General features: G+C 41.6%; 1 protein-coding gene across 1 annotated transcript in view; it reads left to right on the top strand.

The window, feature by feature from the left end:
- Nucleotides 1–16,909: 16,909 nt before the first annotated feature.
- Nucleotides 16,910–20,356, top strand: part of tmem132e (transmembrane protein 132E) — a gene marked incomplete at both ends in the record, with an annotated part of 132,574 nt that continues 129,127 nt past the window's right edge. Inside the window, 2 exons of the mRNA XM_079237078.1 lie at nt 16,910–16,988; nt 17,545–18,511. Coding sequence (XP_079093204.1) covers nt 16,910–16,988; nt 17,545–18,511 — 1,046 coding nt within the window. The remainder of the gene's footprint in view (nt 16,989–17,544; nt 18,512–20,356) is intronic.

Below are 20,356 nucleotides of genomic sequence, written 5' to 3'. Positions count from 1 at the left end.
CTTCTTTTGCTTTTATCTGCCAAATCACTAAATAAAGATCGGGAAATCTTTCCGAGTCACTTTATATTGTTTCCTTTTATACGCCCCATTTGATACAAGGAAACAATAAAGTTTGAATCACAAAGGGATTGGAGAACCCCCTGTTGAATGTGCTGTTCTTTAATATCCGCTACGCCTGCCCTCACATATACAGCAGCGCTATATCAGAGACTAAATGTTAATGCACACCATGGTCCACGTCTCATTATTAAAGAAATGTGTAAATGAGATGTAAATGTATTACATTTACGCTCTCTCAGTCTGAAACACCTACCAACTGTGCCTGATAATTAAGGTCTTAACCATGAAAATAATGTAAAATATGTAATTATTCACAATTTCAATATATTTAATTTATTGTGGCATTAATGTCCAAGTCAGTGCTCAAAACTGTTGTATAATTTTTAAATAATTATTGGATAAAACAGACATTGACTCAACGTTCCAGCAGTCAGTGTTGCGTTAGGACTTGTGGTTAGATGATTTAAGATAATAGTGAATATTGTTGTTTTTAAAAGATACAATAAATAGTAACGTGCAATTAAAGTGAATTTATGTACATTTTGTGTTCTATTTGCAGAAGCATCACTCCTGCTGACAGTTTTTTTTGTCATTGTGTGCAGAAATACTTTTATATATTTGAATACCTTTATGCTGGTTGTCAGCCGCCAGCCGACATCGTTGCATTCTTTTAAAAGGTGTAAGAGCTTTGAAAAAATGCTCAAATGAAGGATGGGTGCTTTAAAATGTATTATCTACCCTCAGCAAGCCCACCAGCAAGTTATTGCCCAAGTTTAAGGTAAGGAGAAATAATATGAATTATTGCAGAGGTGGTGCATTGGGCACAGAGCAGTTCTCCAGCTGGATGTCCTTCTTGGCCATGTTTTCAGTTATCCATTATGTTATTGCCTGGGTTTTCCAGCAGAACTCATACAATTGTAAATAATAGATGAGTGTTAGCGTTAGCGAGCTCTGTGCCTGTGCTAACATACACAGCATCACATCTATAATTCGAGATAAATAGATAATTTGAGATGTACTATTCCAAATAATGAAAAAACTACTTTTCTGCACTTTGTTTTCTGTATTCTGGACTGTGGAGTGCAAATTCATCTACGATACCTCAATTTTGTAACAGTATTTATTGTCCTTTATACAGTATCGTAAATACATTTTTGCTCAGCCCTTGGAAGCTGTGTTTCAATTAATGTATTATAATGCCCATAATGGAAATGGACAAATTCAATAAAACTTCCTTAATTCAACAAAAAACATTTATACGCTCGCTTTAAGTGCTTTTTCCCTTTGTCAAATAGTACATTTTGATACAGCGAACATTTAACTCAAATTACTGATCAGCTGTTTTTTGCTGTTGGCATCTTCCTCGATATATATATATATTTGCTTTGTTTTCGTCTCTGAACAGCATGAAGAACAGTTTAAACTCGCCCAATTGAAACTCACTGCCATGCAAAGCCTATATCTTGCAGAATCAATAACTTCTTTTAAATCACTTCTTAAAACTTCTTAAAACCCATTTTTATAGAATTGCTTTTCAGTGATGTCGTCCTTTAATGTCCTTTTATGATCTATTATGCAGTCATTTTGTTCCCCTGTTTTTGTTTGTATATTTTATTTGTTTGTTTGTTTTCTATTCCATTTGCTCTCTTTTGTTATTTGTTTGGTTTTATTGTATTCATTGCCTTTATGGTATGGTCCTTTTTGTTTACCGGTACTTACGTTATGTATGACTATGCTTCGCTTCTCTGTAGAGCACTTTGTAAACTTTGTTTTAAAAGGTGCTATATAAATATTATTATTATTATTATTGTTATTATAATATCGCCAACTTTGGACCACATTGTAGATAAGTTCATTCAAAACCGATTGGTGGAAACATGGCCGTTCCCATTTTTGGGGGGGATTGATGTCTGTATAAATTTGCTGGATTTTTTCTCTACCAGATGACATTCCCTTCACATCACATCACCCCCATAATAAACCCTGACATTTACCACCTACCACAGGCTGCACTCTGTCACTGAACCTTGTGTGTCGTAAACTTAATTCTCTCTTAATTCTTTACATGTTTTTAAACCGTGCGCATTCCACCACCTGCACATTATTGTGAACCCCCTTTATTGTTTTTTCCTCCAACTAATTGGAACCAGATTAAGTCAAAGAAGATGCCAGTCACTGTAAATTAAGGCAATGCAATTTGAGTTTGTCCTAAATGATAATTGTCATCTTTATCTTTATGCACATTATTGAATTAATTATTGAATTTGCATAAATCGGCATTTAGCTTCGTTGTTAATTCATTATTATTTGTCTATGAATGCGTTCTCATCTCATAAAGTTTGCAGTGACACAGTAGATTTGTTAAATAATGCCGGAAATTGATGCCACGGAAGGAGTGAGGTTGTAAATAAACAATTGCAGAATACATGCAAATGTATTTTTAACCATCTTCCCATCAACATACGTACATGTATTCTTTGTGGATCAACTCGTAATCTTAACACTGTCCCAAAAAGGAAAAAAAACTTTCATCACTTCTATTGAGGTATATTTAACACTGCAAGGAATAAATAACCTCCAGATTACATCTGATCTTTGTTGGGCTCATTCAGTGTGTTACAACTAATTAAGACAAAACTTGTTTACATATTTTGACACAATAATAATGACTATTGCCTGTCAAACAAATGCCATCTCTTGCAAAGAAAACCTCAAAGCCCAAATATAAAGATGTCTTATGGTAAATAATTGATTGAGTGGCCATGGCAGTCGAGTGAACATAAGAAGACTCTATTCTGAAACATATATTGGTCGGAAAACTTTTATCTTGAAGCATTCGTTCACACAAATTACTACATTTAGTGGTTTCTGACCGTGCAGATAGTTAAGGGTTTATTTGTCATTATTTGGGATATTTGTGGACTCTTCATCAGTGTGGTCCCTTTTCATTCTAATCACTTGAAGAATTAGTGCAAACAATGCCTGACACCTTTACCTCATCAGCTGTTACTTAAGTAGTGTTGCCTTCAGTAAGAGACGTGACAGTGCAACAGATGTCTTCTTCCAGGATATAAAAAAAAGATGTGAGAAAATAATCCTATCAAAGGTGAAAAGCAGAAACTCACAGGTTCAACTGTCTTCACAGAGCAGCCAGTTTATTATGGGAAGTAATACCTGTATGGGAATTAATATAGCAGAGCAATATTAGTGGACTATTATGTGCAAATGTCAATTTGCAGAAGGGTTGGCGATATTATAATGGAGCAATATTGCTTTGTACAGTATTATGGAGGAAAACCTTCATAGAAAAAAACATCCCCAGGGAGTGATTTTATGGTTTGGACGTTGTAATGGCCGGTAATGTCAAGTTGTCTGACGGCATAATAGACAAGTTCATTGAAAGGAATTTGACACTTGCAGCAATTTACGGAGTAATGTCGATGTTTAGAGCAACGCGTCCTCACTCCCGACTCGTCTATTACCGCCACTCTGAGTATAAAGAGCCAGACACTGTCTTCGGGTGGCTGGGAGGTGAGGGTGGAAAGGTCAAAACAATACGTTCTCATCCTGAATCATCGCACAATGACGCTTGGTCTGGGCCTCTGTTGTCTTGTTCTAACCCATGATGTTCTACTGTGGTCGCAGCAGTGGCGGGCCATCAGGGCCTGCTAAGCCTGGCCTAAACAGAATCGCAAAGTTTAAATTTACATTTTTTAGAGGTTTTCTTTTATGAATTAAAAGTTATACCTATTTTATAGTTTAATTGTTTTTCACAAATATATTATAATATTTTTTTCCCTATTAGCTTATTTTGTCATTGCACAGCTCCTGTGTTCCTCTGCTGCTCTGCTTCCAGCCTTCTGCATGGCGCGGCAGCCGCTGTTTAAGGATCTCCTCATCCAATCACATTTCACTTCTGTTTCTCTATTGAATCGAGAGCTGATTAAACTATATGAGAAGGCCTTCTAGGGTTCTGGACGTTTGTTTCGCCATAGTGACGATATAGTGACGATCAACATGCGCTGTGATTGGTCAGTGTGTCAGTACGCTGAGAGTACATAGCCACCTGTTACTGGAACCGAAGCGCACCGATAAACTGTACAACTGCATCGCTGAACTCTTTCTTTAAGGAGAGCGGATGGACTTTGTCTTTAATGAACAGCATCTGGTGAGTTGGCTGCTTTTTGTGTTTTTTTTCATCTGCGGTGGCGTTGTGTGTCTATGGTGCTGTTTTTACGGGTTGGGCTGGTCAGGTGGGTCAGTCAGGACGCACAACATCGCCGAGGTCAGGTTGGAGGTGTCCGACCGAGAGGCGCTGCGTAACTGTGCGTAACACGGCGGGGGTGTCCACTGGTGGTTAGGGTGGCTTCGTGGGTCGGTCCATGCGCCCCGTGTGAGCTCTCCCCGAGCCCAGAATGCCGCTCTGTAAAAGCGCACTGCTGAACGGGAGCGTCGGCTGTCTCTTTTTTGCTCTCTCAAAGTGGTGGAGCTCGGCGGGTCGGTCCCCATACCCCGTGTGACCTCCCTCCATGCTCGTGGTGGTTTTGTGTGGTGGAGTGGGTGTCTGCTGTCCACACATGGTGGACTGTATGAACGCGCCGTGTATTGAGCAGTGCGCCGTTTTTTCCGTCTATATACTATCAGAATCAGAAACCGTTTATTGCCAGGAATGTTTACACAAATGAGGAATTTTGCTAGGCGGAAGGTGCATACATTAGACGAGACAAACAACAATCAACAGCCAACGACAGCAACAGTGCAATGATATTTAAATCAATTATAAGATATAGATAAAGTGCTCAGACAACAGATGGCATCGCACTCCCGGATGGGTTTACATTGTAGTTACTTGTACTGTTAATGGTGATATTAGACGCAGAGGGACGTGACAGATCGTTGGTATTTGATGTTCAAACTAACACGGGACTTTCACCTAGCAGACCGCTGTTTGTGTCGCGTGTGAAACCAAGTCGTCATTGATCTATTTCACCGTAGCTTCGTTGCTACGTTACATCCGCAGTTTACTTTTGCCACTTTCGTGACACTAAAGACACTATTCATGAAACCAGCTGAAACTGACCCGATGTACAACAACTGACATCAGAGGGGAAGTTCGACCGTCATAGTTTGAAGAGTAGGACCACCGACTGAAAGACAAGTTGGGAACGAGAACTTGTTTGGAGAGTCAGACCATGCAGGGGATACAAATATTGTATGTGAGCGAGGCAGAATGAAGCTGTGTGTCAATTTACTCATTAAAACCATGTTAAAACACTAGTAGTGGACATTCAACTAGTTACAAAAACATTTTAGTTCACAAACGTGTTTGTTTCAGTTACTTTAGTCCTCTCATTTTCATTTTCCACGTCAATAATTAACTGCACTTCACTGTTTCCAGTGTATCCTGGTTGGAGATTGGATACTTTGTAGCTTCTAGTCCCTCCTCTCAATGACTATACATTTGAAACATTTTCTGTCTCTTTAATCTGCCAGTGGAGAAAAGACACGGCGTTACGACGCTGGAATCAAGATCTTCAGCTCTGAGCCTCTACTTGTCCAGGAGTGAGCGCTTTTTCCTGACACCCCTGTTTTAGCTTGTTGTTATGGTGATTTGGCAGCAGGTTATGTAACCCGTCACCATGGGAACAAAAAACGGCTAAAAGCTGTGAGCTTGAGTGACAGTGATGTGAAGAATAAAAATCTGAAACAAAAGATATCCTCTTTTCTCCTTTATTACAGCTCTGGCTGTGAAACCATGAAGGGCTGGCGCACCATAAACCTGCACCACAATACACCAAAGGCTGCTGTCGCTGTTTTTTAATAAGCTGTGTAAGCAAAATGTCACGTGGGTCCCACGAGGGGAAAATGGCAATGTTGATATAGCCGGAACCTCTTGACCTAGAAAATCAAGGGTGTGTATGATGTCATGTGAAAATGTTGTTTCATAGTGTTGCGAGAGGGGACTGGTGAGATGTCCTTCTGAGCTCAATAGATTATGTTTATTTACGTACTAATTGGCATTGGTGGTCGGCCCAGATAGCTGATGTTATCCAAGAAAATGTAAGGTTTTGGTTGATGCAGAAGTTATAAAATATTTACCAAAAGTCCGAGGTCTTTTTCCAAGAGAGACTTTAGCTCATTTAAGGTTCTTTAGAACAAGCAGAGGCACTGCATGGTTACAACACGTTGCTAAAAACAAGTATTTTCCCCAAAACAACACTGTAAAATCGGAAGGAAAAAATCAAAAGCCTCATCGGCCGCAGGTAAAAGATAAACAAGCTGGAAGCTTCCGTTTGTGTGGAAAAGTGAATGCCTCACACTCTCCCTCAAAGTAACCACTGCCAATGTGCTTCGAGCAAGAAAGCGAAACCCCCCACCGCTCGGTGGTCAATAAGAGAAAGATGACTGTGCTCACACTGGGTGGCTCTCAGGTGTAAAGCAGGATGTGGATTAAAGCATTCAGGGTTCACTAATAGCTTTCTTGAACAAACAAAGGTTACAAAAATGTTAATACCGCGACTAAACAACATGCATACTAGAAAAGGGGGATGAAGAGTATCCCCCTCAGGCAATGAAATGTAATGGTCAGAGGCAGGAAAATCAAAAGCAGAGAAGAACACGTGCATCTGCATACCAATCTTATTTCCTCGTCGCAGTTTTTCCCCACAAGCCAGATTGAGGTCTTATTTTCAATTTGCTATTGGTAAAAGAAAAAAAAGAAAAACAGGATGAGATAATATTCATTGTGCAGCGAAGGTCTTTCTGGCAAAACTGCATCTGCTTCCAATGTGTACGGAGGAAGTCTGAAGAGGTCAAAACTTCAGCGACACCTGCAATACAGTAGAGATGTACAAATGCCACTTTTAACTTCCCAATACTGATTCCGATACATGAAATTGAAAACAATATATATATCTATAGAGATATCTATATATATATATTTATATAGATATATATAGATATATATGAAGAGGTCGTAATTCCCTTTCTAATATCGATTTGATATGGCTGTAATAACATCTCCTTGAAACATCTATATTCTGTCGCCAAAAAAACTACATTTTACCAGACTACATTTGAACACATCATAATCACATTATGATTTACCCAATAGTCACTTTCACTGAATCGTACTTGAATGCATCCAAATGGAACTCAATGCAACCTTTTGCTAGCGTTAGCTGTTAGCTCCGATATTTAGCCAAGCAGGACAGTGCGCTCACCGTTGCTGTGTCTACGGTGTATAGGAAAAAATGTAAGTCGCTTTGGATAAGTGTCACCTAAATGAAATGTAATGTAATGTAATAATGCCCAGCTAATGGCTAACGCTGACTCGCTCTATTCCTTTCAACGAGGAGATGTTGTTGCACAGTGTCGCCTTGTCAGGGAGAAAAAGGTGCACGTGCAAAAAGAGTGTTTCACCACAGCTGTGCAGTACTAGTTTGCACATGTGCAGGACGGTTAATTCTGGCCAATACCCAATGCAGCATGTGAGGCTGTATCGGAGGCCTTTCTGATATGGGTAATGGAACCACTCGAGTGTAAAGAACAACTTTATTCTCACAACATGTTGTCGATAAATTCTCAGATGTGAAGAAATCCAATCAAGTTATTCCATTAAGACGTAAATCTGAAATCCAAAATTGGCTTGACATCCTGTAACTAAATGGATTCTCCATGGTCCTTCTAATAAAAATATATTTTTTGTTGTACCTTTTATTATATTGTTTATCTCATTTATACAGTATTTTACATGTGTATATGTTTTCAATAACATGTGCATAAAATGAAGTTGCGATACAGCAAACGGATATTTCTTTAAAATGTCTGGTTGACCAGTTTAAAATAATGTAAGTGGTGGTAAAAATGGTCAGGAACATTCATTTACGCACAATTAACTCTTTTTATAGATACGGCCTATTGTGAACTGGGCCATGATAATGTTGTAATTTTTATTGGGTCCCCAGAGAAAACATGGGAAAATAGTGGGAAAAATATATATAAAATACATGTTTACTTTACTGCAGTGCCCAGCTGTTTAGCCTATTTTTTTCAATATATATTTGGGATCTTTTCTTTAGATTTAAATCTTCAGTTGAAACCAATGGGTGTTATTAGTCTGAGTCGTTTTATGGGATTTGTTAATAGTAACAAAAATATAGAATATGGTTAACCCTCTACTTTACAGTGATCTTTACAGTTCTTCATCTCTCCTTCTGATTGATTTGTCTGGCCCCACCCCCTTTTTTTCAATATTGAAGCTTGCATTTAATCTTCCCAAGACATATTAATGGTTAACCCCAGAAGGCTGAAAACACATATGGTAATAAAAAGAAGCTTTGTCCACTGTTGTATCCAGTTACAATGTTGAGTAGAGGTTTATTATCCCCGGAGGGCCCAATTAGAGCCGTGCTGCTGAATTTGGTCAAATACAATGAAAGGCTGCCAACGTCTAACCTACAAATCAGCATAATTCAGCATTAGTAGTCACTGTGATTATATTAAAAGTCGGCGTTTGTCAGTGAAACCAGAGTCACAAAGCTGAGACTCTTTTTTAAATGAGTATTCTTCCACATTCGGATGGCATCAGTTTGTGAATTATATGGCAAATAATAAGCGCTATCTGTTGTCTACGGGAATCGCACGCATCAGCGTTATCCTCGCGCCCCTCAGGTTGAAGCCGTGGACGGATTGGTCTACGATGGTGTAAAATGGTGGTGAATTGACTTTAATGCAAGACGGCCTCTTATTTTTATGGGTGCAGCTTGATATATTTTCTTTCATTCCAATCATTTAGGGTCTTTCCCCCCCCTTTTTTTGATTCATGGATGTGTGGCTTTATTGATTGCCACGGGGAAATTAGGTAACCACGTCTGTAAAAGTTATGGGATTTTAGCAAGTAAAGTTGAGTTAAAAGATTGGAAATGAAATCTAAATCAAGCAACAAAACAGTAAAACTAATGAAAACAGGATAATAAAGAAATGAATTGGACTGTAAATGGTGTAATTACGCAGACTTGTGAAAATTTAGACGTACACATCATGTGTAGAAAAGAACTTGCAGACGATATAAAAAAGAAATGTAAAAACTAAAAAAGAGAAGTTGGAGTTTAATGCATGGAATAATAGTAATAGTAAATCCCCTCGTACGAACCTTTTGTTTCGGAAATCCTTTTGTAACGGCGGCTGTATAATATTGTGAGGCTCAGTGTACCTCACACAGTGTATCCCCCCCCTATGGGAAATCCTGTTGTCTGGAGCCCTATAGATTGTGTCGGGCGCAGATCGCATTAAGGCACAGATCATGCTGCCTGGAGGCATTTGCATCCTTTTATCAATACGCTGCTAATGCATGCAGTGGCTGTTGCCTGCAAGGCTCCACTCGGTAACAGAGGAACAGAAAGCCAAGGCTCACAGTAACTGGGGTCTCTGCGGCTTCACAGGTCAGCTCCAGTGTGTGATTATAGTGGCGGGGCACTCCTTTTGCTCTCCTTTCGTCTCAGCTTCACACGCAGAGGGTTCAGCTCTCTGGTACTTGTTGAAGTTAGTTGGAGAATCCCACGCCAATTGAATTTCAATTTGAAAAAAAAGGCTCTTTGTTGACCTCTTCAGCTTCCCAATGGCATTCAGAAAGCGCCGTGGCAAAGTGTTGAAACCCACGGGCCCGGCGATGAAGAGAAGCAGGGGTCCGGACACGAAATCTCAGCAAGAAAAGACGGGAAAGGTGCAAACCTCCGCCAGCCGAGTCTGCAAAGGCCACTGGCCAACCAACCACATCCTGGTAGTCTTAACATATAATAAGTTTGTGCCTTTTTTAAATACATGTTCTCCCACTCTTGTTTCCATTTATTTTGGACAGTTAAAATATCTTAAAAAACGTGCTTCTGTTGTGAGATCCACCAGAATATAAATCAGGTTGACATTCATTTTCACCAATATCAGATCTTTTAAATCAGTGTTATATGAATGGAAACTAACGGCTGCCTGCAACAGCAGGATTAATACATCCCAAAACCCCTAAACTGCTGAGCATGCATTGAGCTGAAACCTTCCACCACACTGGTCTTATGGGGTTAAAGTTAAATCAAATGATCATATAACGGGATCTGAAATTGATGTGCTTAAACATAAATGCTTGTAAAATATTTTCACGAGTTTGACAATCAATCATTGATGATTGTAAAAGGAGGAGGTAGAACCTTTAATTAGATCAAAGTGTCAAATCCTGCTGCAGAGCCTTAAATCGTTAGTCGGGAGGTTCGCCGTTCGCTCCGTCGACAGACATTGACTTTGGCCTTCTGCAACACGACTCCCGTGATCAGAACAAGGAAGGGAGGAAGAACAGAAGTAACGTGTGCGTGATGGCGCTTTGTATCCCTTCAAAGGAAACTTCTTCTTGAAAGGCGCCTCGTCTTTTGCCCTGCAGTGCTTCCTCTTTCAGAGCTCGGCATTCCACTAATTGGTCGGTGGATATTGACGTCAAACCGTTGCGTCGGTATCTCCTCCGCTCATCGGGATGAGTGGCTTTATGATATGTCTTTAATCAGAAGACCATCGCATCATATCGGCTCCGTTCAAACAGCTTCTGCTGGACCAGATGAGGGCAACTGATTATATAAATTATGGATGATTTTATGGGTGAATATAAAGGATCAATGAGGAAATGTTCCATTTCCCGCTGATGGTGTCACACTGGTTATATATTCGTCCTCTTTAATCTGCAAATTAGGCCTCATTAAAGCCGCACTATGAATTTAATGTGGAAATACACCGCTCTTATCAGCCTAAATTACAAAGCGAGACTTTTAACAGAGGAAACATTCCATCTCCGCTAATTGAGACCCTGTAGATTCACCAAATTACATCCTCGTGGCAGACATGTCTCGTCTACAGGAAGGGATTGATTGAAAAATTCGAACCGTCTCCTGAAGCCCCCGTAGGGATCGCTTCATCCAGAGGAATTTGAACTCACCCCAGTCTTGGATCATTAACCCCTTCCCTTCCGATGGTTATCCTTTTGTATCGTCACCAAAGAGCCGCCAAGGCTGCAGAGCAGTTACAGTATCTGTTTCTTCTAAGTCGTTCATTTCATGAGCTTTTTTTTCCCCAAGAGATTCGTGTTGATTTTTCATGCATACCAACACACTCTGCATGCATACCAACACACTCTGCATGCACATACATATAATCATGTCTTCATATATACAAGAAAGCAGAAGATCAAAATGTTAATTATTTGTGAAGGTCAAGTGATGTTTGTGGATGGATGGGGGTGGATATTAATTAGAGATTTCCATAAAGGATTATTAAGTGAACAACAGACAGTAATAGAACATATTTATAGAACAGAACGCTTATTTTTCAGGGAGAGGCATGAATAGAAAAAAACGTTTTTTGTTTAATATGTATTTCCAAAACATGTTATTAGATTATATTACATATTCCTTTATTAGTCCCGCAGTGGGGACATTTCAGGATTACAGCAACAAACGGGGTAAAGTGCACACAAGAGACATAGTATAAAATCAAAACAAGTAATAAACATGAACGGTAAAAACAGTAACTAAAAGTTACGTGGATAAATCTATTTAACGCTCAGCGACAGACGTGTCTTTTTTTATGCATGTAGGACGACTGATTCAATCTACTCTAAATCACCAAAGTGATCGGCTCTCATGCAAATACATGGGCTGCACGGACCGTCCCCAGGGCTACTGAAACTTGGATGTAATTTCCCTATGCATATAGACGTAAACTGATGAAATATAAAAGCCACACACGGTCCGAGATAATCTATCCGCAGTCCATTTGTAAAGCTAATCCAGGTCTGACTGAGATGGAAATAGACACTCCTCAGGGAGGTAGGAAAATAGGACCAACTCCAGCAGTGTTCCAAGTGCTAACGCAACCTTCACCCCCACGGCTAACGTGTATTTTTCATCTGCATTTTGTTTTGCATTCATAGCTAATTGAGATAATGTGAACCATTTTAGATTTTGGGCCATTATTTGCATTACTGGGACCTGAATAAAGACGACTGAAATTAAAAGTTGACAACAAAAAAAAGTGTATGTTTTGTTAGACGTAATCTCCCCAACGTGGTGATAAGGACGTGAAAGGTGTTATTTCACCGTTACCGATGTGATGACGGTGCAGGGATTCAGAAAGCGGAGTAAAAGAATGGAGGGAGTGAAGGGTGAGATGGAGATCGATAGGGAAACTCTCGGCGCCAGAGCATTAGTGATGCTGTGAGGATGCTCCATCTCTCTCTAAACCCTCTCAACTATTTTTTCCCTGACCTTTTACTTGGAGAGATGTTTATGCACTTCTCTTCCTCAAGATCAAATGTCTGCCCCCTCCTCATAACATCATGTCCATATATATATATTTCCCTTTGACTTGGCAGCCGGCTTTTGTTTGACAGTGTTTCATTTAACTATACGCAGCGAGGCCTTCTAGCCTACGGTGTATGAATGGTTGATGATCTGGTGTGGCACCTTGCATGGTAGCTCCTCTCATCAGTGTGTGAATGGGTGAATTAAGTCATGTAGTGTTAAAGTGCTTTCAGTGGTCAGAAGACTAAAAAGGCGCTATACAAGTACGAGACACCTGACCATTTTGTTTTGCCACCATCCCAAAAATATTTTAAAACCATCAACAGTTCTAAATGTTTTCCTTTTACTTTGTGCTAGTCTTCTGTAGAACAATTAGTGCCTTGAGTACTTTGTATAGTGCGATACAAATACAATGTTTTATTATTATTATTATTATTATTATTATTATTATTATTATTATTATCATAATAGTGTTTTTTCAGAAACACAAAACACACAATTAAAATGATTTGGATTTTTAAGATTGCATTTTTTTATGAAAATAAATCTTGTCATTAGTGGGTTTAAGGATGTATTATAATCTCCTTAGACAACTCATAATTCATCTCTAATATCTATTCATGTTGTGAAAACATCTCCTTCAAACAACTGTAGTTATTCAAGTTTCTTACTAAAGCTAAGTTTCACAAGATTACACGTGAACACTTCATGGTAACGTTTAATTTACATTCGCCGAATACTCATTTTCACTAAACAGAACCGGAACACATCACGATGTAATTGAGCGGAACCGACGTACTTTAGCCGTTAGCGGTGCTACTAAAGTAACTTTCAACTCATTAGTTGTTTACAATGTAACTATATTTTAGAGAAAGTATTAATGCCGACAGCCTGATCACATCTTTTAAATAAAAAATTCAGGGCATTAATATAATAATTAGGGTAGGAAATGCATGCTTTTTCTTAATCTCAAGCGTCCGTCTTGACCCTTATACCGACAAAGTAATCTAATGAAGCTAGTGTTCCCATAGACCAGACACCCACTCGTTCATCTGCCACACACACACGCACACACACACACACACACACACACACACACACACACACACACACACACACACAGCAGATGTTTCACGTAATAGGAGCACAACAGGAAGAGAATTCAATTAAATTTGGCCCGAGGTCTAATAGGACGTCAAGTGGCAGAGGAAGGCGATAGGGTTTCACACGGGAAGCCCATCTGTGTCCACGCTCCCCTTCCAAAGCCCACCGACCCGGTGATGCCGTTAGCCTGAAATGAGACAAGAGCACCCCGATGCATCGTCCGCCGTAATCACCTTCTCAAATGACACCGTGAGGCCTCGGGGGTTGAGAGGAAGGGGGGCAAAAATGTGTTTTGTTTGATGGCATTCAATGCTTGTGTTGTCATTGTTCAGTTTCATTGCATTTGAAAGGGATTAGGAGACTCCTGGGCAGCTGTCAGGTGACTTTCAGGCGCAACATGAAAGTGTCTGTGTCATTGTTAGCTCACATGCCCTGGGAGGTTGACGCAGGCAACGGACTGTCCTGCTTCTGGCACAATATTCTTTTGCAAAGTGCTTTGTGTGCTGCAGTAACATCCAGGATGAAGGACTGCACCCTATTTACATGCTAATATATAATGGAATATGTATTTTGTCCTCTGTGGTGAAACAACTGTCTCTGATGGTTAACAGTTACTCATAAAGTAGTTTATTGGTCATCATGCTGTAGGTAAGGGTGGAACAAATCATATTGTATTGATAAAGTTTATCTTTGTTGCTGTCATTATGGTAGAAAAATATTATGGACACAGTACATTTGTGCAAACATGTTTAACACACACTTATTATCTTATTTATAATACTTATACACTTATTATTAAGGTGTTAAAAAGTCAAATTAGACTTTTCCTCTTCAGATATGTTCAAAATGATCAAGTCTCCTTAATAATTGGTTAAAACCTTTCATGTTTATTCTCCTGACTTTTTTTTTTAAACAGTAACAGAAGAAGGAAGGAACACCATGCGAGTAACGACTCCCGGATAGTGTGAAGTGATCGTTAGATTAGTACATTGTCAACATAGGAATGCTTAGTTTTTCGATTTAATTATGCAACAAAGGTACTTGCTTCGGTTTAGGCAAAAAAACTGTGTAAGTACTGTGTTATGTTTATGTAACAACGTAATTGGTTGGGTTTAAGCTTTAAAGGTACTTGGTTAGGTTTAGGCAACAAAGTAATTGGTTTGGTTTATGCAAGAAAGTACTTGGTTAGGTTTAGGCAACACAGTAATTGGTTAGGTTTATGTACCAAAGTACTTGGTTATGTTTATGTAACAAAGTACTTGGTCAGTGTTATGTTACAAAGTACTTGGTTAGCTTTAGGCAGCAAAGTACTTGGTTAGGTTTATGTACCTAAAACTATGTGGTTTGGTTTAGATAACAACACTACGTAGTTATTTTTATGTAACAAAAGTACTTGGTTATGTTTGGGCAAGCCAGGCTAATTAAACAAAAAGTCCGAAAACATATTTGACCTTGATATATTTGTGTGTATTAATCGTCGAGGCTACCGTCATCATGCTGTTTGGAGTCCTCCAGACTCCCGGTGCTGAACTGAACAGATGCAGCAGAGAGAAGCCATCAACAGTCCGACGCAAGCTGCTTTAAAAAAAACAACAACACCACTTTGAAAAACTGCAGCGGACTGGAACCCATTCTCCATTTGGGCAGTTTGGCCAGCAGCAGGTGCTTGTGGAACACATGGAGACACATTTTCTTTAAGAGCCTCGCTCAAGGACACCTCCGACAACAGGTTTCGGAGGCAGGGGAAAACGATTGCGCAGTCACAAAAAAAAATGAAGTCACAGCAGGTCTGGTGATTCGACGGTTCCTCTCTGCATCGCCTCGAGACCCGGCTCAATATCTTCTCACGTTTTAGCAGTAAAATCACTTGCTCACCGTATACATCCTCGCACGTATACACACATATATCTATCTGGTCCTGAGGTGAGGATTGGTTAGCAGCGTCTCTGAGTTTACACAGGCTTTAGACGGGCTGCCACGTGACGTAAAATATACAGTTAACGGTGGGAAGTTTGAGCGTCCGGGACCCAGGAGAACGAAGCAGATGGCGCTCTGGTGGAGGAGCTTAAGGAAGTTTGTGGATTGCTGTGCATATTTTCGCTTTTTTAATGTGAGAGTGAGCGGCTCTGCTTTCCAAACACACACACACACACACACATTCCTGCAAGCTAGAGAGCTCTTGGTCGATAAAGACTAGACAGCCTCTAAGTAGCTCCTCTCATCAGTAAAGTTCCTGCAGCCCTCTCTGTGGCTACGACTGCTCATTTGTAAGTGCGGGATGTTTCTCCCGGCCGTGGCTTCATCTTTTGTTGCCCCGAGTGATTGCCATTCAGTTTATGGGGCCCACACACAAGTGCACACACGCACACACACACACGCACACACACACACACACACACACACACACACACACACATAGATGCCCCCCTCTCTCTCTCTCTCTTTTATTATGGGAATTCCAGGCACATGTGAGACAAGCAAGGAAGGCAGTCCTGATGCGCACCCCCCCGAGGAGATGGGTGATGGGGGGAATGAGAAAGAGGAGGAGCAGGGATGGAGAGCTAGGCTAATTCATCAATAATCTTTACCTAATCCCTCCCACTCCCCTTCTCCCTCTCTTACTCTTCCTCTCTGCCTGGGGGCATTCAAGCAATACAGCCATCCCCCGCCCCACCTCTCTCTCTCTCTCTCACTCACACACACACACACACACACACACACACACACACGAGTCTGCCTCAACACGTACAGAGGGAGAGGATGAATGGAGCTGCAGAGTGTTATTTCTTTCGCCTCCGTGTGTGTGTGTGTGTGTGTGTGTGTGTGTGTGTGTGTGTGTCTGTGTGTGTGTGTGGTGTGAGTCGAGTCCTCTGAGGGCTGTGTGTCTTAGCTCCTGGACTGGGAGCTCAAATGGTGATTATAGACTAGGCACTAGGTGTGGCAAGATGGGGCGGCGTCAGAGGCTTTGTCTCTAGTTTCCGTGCAGCCCACCAACCGGGAGGCGGCTCTGCTTGTCTGTCAGCGCCCGTCCTGCAGCCACGCGCTCAGTCTGGGAGGGAAGGAGCTGCTGCGCTGGGCTGAAACCACTCTCCAACCAGACAGACGGCACGGGGAATCAGACCAGCACAAGTTCAAGAAGCCGGATGGGATCTTTGTAGCCAGATACAAGAGCATTACCACGTGAAGAGCCGCTGGAGCATATTTTTGCTTCTTCTTTTTGTGTGCTTTTTTCATAACCCTCATTTATTCTTCTTTTGCAACTCATGTTAAAGATGTTCTAAAGAGCCCCCCCCAAAAGGAACACAACTTTTGTGGAGTTCCTGCTGAGCAACAAACCTTTTGAAGAGGCTTTTTCCTTTTTGCGGGAATTCATCAAAGGATACGATCTCAATGATAAAACCATTTGGAATATGGGACTTTTAATCTATGATTTGGACCATGGGGACAGACAACTATGTTTGTATGCTCAGTTCTGGGTAATTTTGATAAGTATGTCACATTTATTCCGTTTGGTTCACAAAGATTTTTGCCCTACTTTGATTTCTCTGTCGTAACTCGGGTGTCGAGCGATGTTGACTTGTTTTTCTCAAGTGCAGTGCGATGGATAACACGTGTGTGTCTGTGTGCGCGCTGCTCAAATACAAACACAAGTTTCTTGTTTCATTCTGTAGCTCCGCGTTGTCCCCTGAGAGTGTGAGCAGTTTAAATAGTAGAATAGCTAAAAGCCTGATTGGATGTGTTGCTACGTGCCGGGTGAAGATCACGTGTTGCCCACCTTGACGATGTGAACAACCTGTTCTCTCTGGATGCTTCACACGTAATGACCAGTTGTCATGTGATTAGTGTGTTGACCTTCTCGTCCCCCCATGCCCCTACGGCTGACTGAGCACACCTTTGCGATTTCCTGCTTACAGCTCATTCGTCGTTTTGCTTCACTGACTCTGCCTCCTTGCGCCTCTCTCACATCTCTTTAATTAACTCTTTCTGTTTAAAAAAACACGATACTTTCAATATTTGACTTCTCTTCTCGTTCCTCTCTTCACAGCTCTTGCAGGTAAAATCTCTCCGACCAGCTCCGATGCTCTCCTCAGCTTCTCGGTGGTGACCGCCAGTCCTTCGCCGCCCAATGTGTACCTCCCCGCCAACTTCAAAATGTCCAACGCACAGCTGGCTTTCTTCTTGCGGGAGGCCCAGACCACGGGACAGACGGTTGGCGGCGGAAGGGGCGGAGGCGGCGGCCCGAGCACTGGACACCCGCTGCAGCGCTCGGAGAGTTTCGTGGTTTTCCAGACAAAAGACCTCCCCGCCATCAACATAAGCTTTGGGCCTTTTACCCGGGACCAAGCTGTGTCCAAGGAGTTGCTCCAGCCGGCCAGCCCGCTGGATATTCCCGGCCAACTGACGGTCAACTGGAAGGTGCGGGCCTTCATTGTCCAGGCGCGGGTCTTCTCCAACAACCCCACGGTGCAGGTGTTCTTCTACATTGCCGGCCGCGACTGGGACGACTTCAAAGCTCAGGACCAGCTGCCCTGCGTCCGGCTGCACGCCTTCCGGGATGTCCGCGAAATCAAAACCTCCTGCCGCATGAAAGGCAACCTGGCGCAGTGCTTGGCCCAGCTGGAGCTGCCCCCGTCCTGGTTCAACACTAACGTGGCCCCGCTGGGTCGGAGGAAAGGCTCCGGCGACGGCCTCTTGGACGGGCTCACCAGCGAGACGCTGCAGGCGGAGCTCTACTACAGGCTCCACGGGCCCAGTCTGGACGGGGAGTGCAGCGAGGGCTCGAGTCACAGGGGCGGAGGGGTCTCCAGGGGAGAGCCTCTGTCACAGCACCCCCTGCTGCGCATCGGGAGCATCAGCCTGTACCAGGCAAGCCAGGAGCAGCTGCTGGTGGACAAGCAGCTGGACAAGAACATGTTCCTCAGGCTGCCCGAGAAGCCCCTGAAGCCCGGAGAAACCCTCCGGATCTTCCTCTACCTAATGCCCAACTCCACCATAGAGCAGTTCACCCTCAAGTAGGTCTCCTTTAAAAATATACATACTGATGACATAATCTTGGGTGGCCAATCTGATTGCTTATCAGATGCTTGTATTCTGTGTCCATCCATTTGCTGTGTTTACGCTCACACGTTGAAAACATGCACAGCAGAAGCTCAGTGTGAGGATGTTCCTGTTCCTGTGCAATCATGTATACAAGAGTTATAGCTGAATAAATGATTTGCCTGCTTCCTGGCATACCTCAGCCACCATTAGTCATTTCCCTCCTGTCATGGACTGCAGCCTCATATCTCCCTTTTCATAATTATATCCACACGTCCGCAATTTGTCTCCACGCGGTGCGAATGCTGCATCCTGTGAGGTCCCTAGTGAGTAGGGGCTTTAAAGGAACTATAGGATTTGCATGTCCAAATAGCCCCCCCGTTAATGGGGTGATTATCACAGAGTCTTTGTTACAGTCGTGATAATCAGCCTTGTTCGAAAAGCGGCGTAATTAGATAACGTTTTGTTGTTGTTGTTGCATAACCTCAAAATTAATTGCGGCGTTTTATAAAAGAGTATGATCACGGTGCGCATGCAAGTGTTGCCATGCGTCGTGTAATACCGATTAATGCAGCATTCTCATCCTTTAGGTCCAAAGAGTCAAACGAGCATGTAATCACATATTTTATCCTTCTCATTAATTTCGACTCGGCTGAGCACCGCTATGTGCCAGCAGTAATTAAAGCCAGGTAAGATAGAGGAGGAGAAAAAGGGTGTGGGGGGGGGCGGGGGGGTTAAAGTGTAGCAGCACCTTTTTGAAGTGGTGGCTTAACATCCACAGATTTATTTTTCCTCTTTTTTTTCTCTTTCTCAGGACTGGATTGTATGAATAATTTGCAGTGAAAAGCTGCTCAAAGCAGTTTGTGTTTAAAGGCACAGGTGAAGGTTGTGGATCACATACTGAAAGGCCTTGGTCCAGTACGCTGTGGTTTTCGGTGCTCGTGCAGTACTACAGAAGATTGTCATTGATTATGTCTTTACACATTCTTCCACACATGTTAGAAATGTTTGCTGGTGATGCAGCTGCATGTTTGCTCTTCACGGTAATAATATCTGCTGCTTATTATCTGAGAAACACACACGAGTTGTTCTCATGAAAGGTCAGCCACACATTTAAAAAGGTCCCTGAAATCAATAAACTCCATTCATTAAATTATATTCTATAATAACATATACTATTTACCATGTACAACTATATGAAATAGGATCAAATGAGCTTTGAATGTATTTATTCACTGCTATAATGCTGTAATAAAACAAATGGTTTAATTTGCAGTTAGTTCTCTTATTGCAAATGCAATCCAAATGTCTTCATTTTATGAGCACATCAATGGCAAAAGTCCATCAAACTAAACCATTAGAACTTTATTTCGACAGATACTGTACATTCAGAAACAATCATAATTTTACTCACCGATAACAACATTAAAGTTGATTTGGAGAACTCTCTTGTAGCTCTGTTTTTGGTCTCCACCAGCGCCTGAGGATAATATGTCTATTTAACTGCTAAATGTTCCACTGTGTTTACCAGCTAGTTGCTAACTCTGGTTGTCTGTTTATTGGTGGATTTGAACACACAGTGTAAAGGTTTGGTTTGTTGGTTAGGTTTAGGAAAAGAGTGTGGCTGATGTTAACCTGACGTGCCAAAATGTCAATGTTTACTTTAAGTTCTTATGTGGGACATGAACAGAGGTCTACTGGATGAAAGTTGTGTCTTTGTTTGTCCCCCCACCCATGGTGACATTCAGATGGTATACAACTTGAACTATGCAAGGAAAATAAGTAAATAAATACATATACAAATGATATACAAATATGTA

This window comes from Taurulus bubalis, assembly GCF_910589615.1.
Source record: "Taurulus bubalis genome assembly, chromosome: 2".
In the NCBI taxonomy this organism is placed as follows: Eukaryota; Metazoa; Chordata; class Actinopteri; order Perciformes; family Cottidae; genus Taurulus; species Taurulus bubalis.
This window is presented reverse-complemented; position numbering and strand designations above follow the sequence as displayed.